Source organism: Penaeus monodon, chromosome 33, assembly GCF_015228065.2.
Source record: "Penaeus monodon isolate SGIC_2016 chromosome 33, NSTDA_Pmon_1, whole genome shotgun sequence".
In the NCBI taxonomy this organism is placed as follows: Eukaryota; Metazoa; Arthropoda; class Malacostraca; order Decapoda; family Penaeidae; genus Penaeus; species Penaeus monodon.
The window spans coordinates 10,399,248-10,400,368 of NC_051418.1; the positions used below are offsets into that span (position 1 = coordinate 10,399,248).

The following is a 1,121-nucleotide window of genomic DNA, read 5'->3' on the forward strand; positions in this document are numbered from 1 at the left end:
TTTTGTGGCATGTAAATCTTCAAAGATGATGATGTTATTTTAAAGAAAAATACTTTTTCTCCCTACATAGGCCTACCCACAGTAAACCAGAGACTGTGCCATTCAGTAAGCCAGATTGGGGAGCCTAAAGATGAAGGTAGCAGGCTTTCAAGCGAGAAGAAAGCTCCCAGAATACTGCGAGCTGGCCAGCCACTCCCGCACACACACCCTCATTTGGTGCAGCCAGGAGAGGTAGGGATGCGATTTGTTTGGAACTCCATACTATTTTATCATATACTTTTTGCTTGTCATAATTCTGTAATTAATGTGTACTTTTGTTTATTTTCTTTAATTGATTATGTTGTTATTAATATTTTTGTTGTCAAATGTTATTGTCATCTTGTTCATGCTGTATCATTGGCTCTTATCATATAATTTCAGTTATAAACTGCTTTATTAATCTTCTTAGGAATTTTTTAATAATAGGTTTTTATTTTTATGTGTTTTATGGTTTTAAATTTTATATTTCTAGGCTGGCTTCCAAAAGTTGGTGTTATAGTTGTATAATGATGTTTAACAAATTTCCAAGAAGAGAGTAGGCTTATCTTTATCCAGAATCATGAAAGAAGTGTAAGATCTGTGCAAAGTATCCTCTGGTTCTGACTCCCCTAGTTTCCCAGATAGCATGACTATAGCTGGCAAAATAGGGAGGTCATTTCTAACATAGCTCTGCTTCAAAAATTAGATACAGCTAATGGAACCTCAGCTTCACTTAATTTGAAAATACCAGGGGTTCCTACTCGCTCTATTTGGCTAGAATATATTTATTGGTAGGAGTGTTTACCATTGCTGGAGCAACAGCAGGTACCAAGACTATGGTAATAGCTACATGAAACTGTGGTAAATAATAATGAAGGATTTCCTAAACTTTATGTATATATATTTTTGATACCCAGGAGTTGTGGTTTGTTTGTTCCTTGTGATAATTGTTATAGTTATTCTCTTTTCAGTTATGTGATCCTCTTCTTGATAATTATCTTAGATCTTTATATTTACAATTAGTAAACAGATTTCTTTACAATTGTTTCATTCTTTGGCTGGAAAGTTTTTTTTTGTTCATTCATTATAAAGTGTGATGAGAT

At 33.7% G+C, this 1,121-nt stretch overlaps 1 protein-coding gene across 1 annotated transcript in view; it reads left to right on the top strand.

The window, feature by feature from the left end:
- Nucleotides 1–1,121, top strand: part of LOC119593999 (xaa-Pro aminopeptidase 3-like) — a gene marked incomplete in the record, with an annotated part of 9,131 nt that overhangs the window by 1,872 nt on the left and 6,138 nt on the right. Inside the window, 1 exon segment of the mRNA XM_037943026.1 lies at nt 71–231. Within this exon segment, the coding sequence (XP_037798954.1) occupies nt 71–231 (161 nt within the window).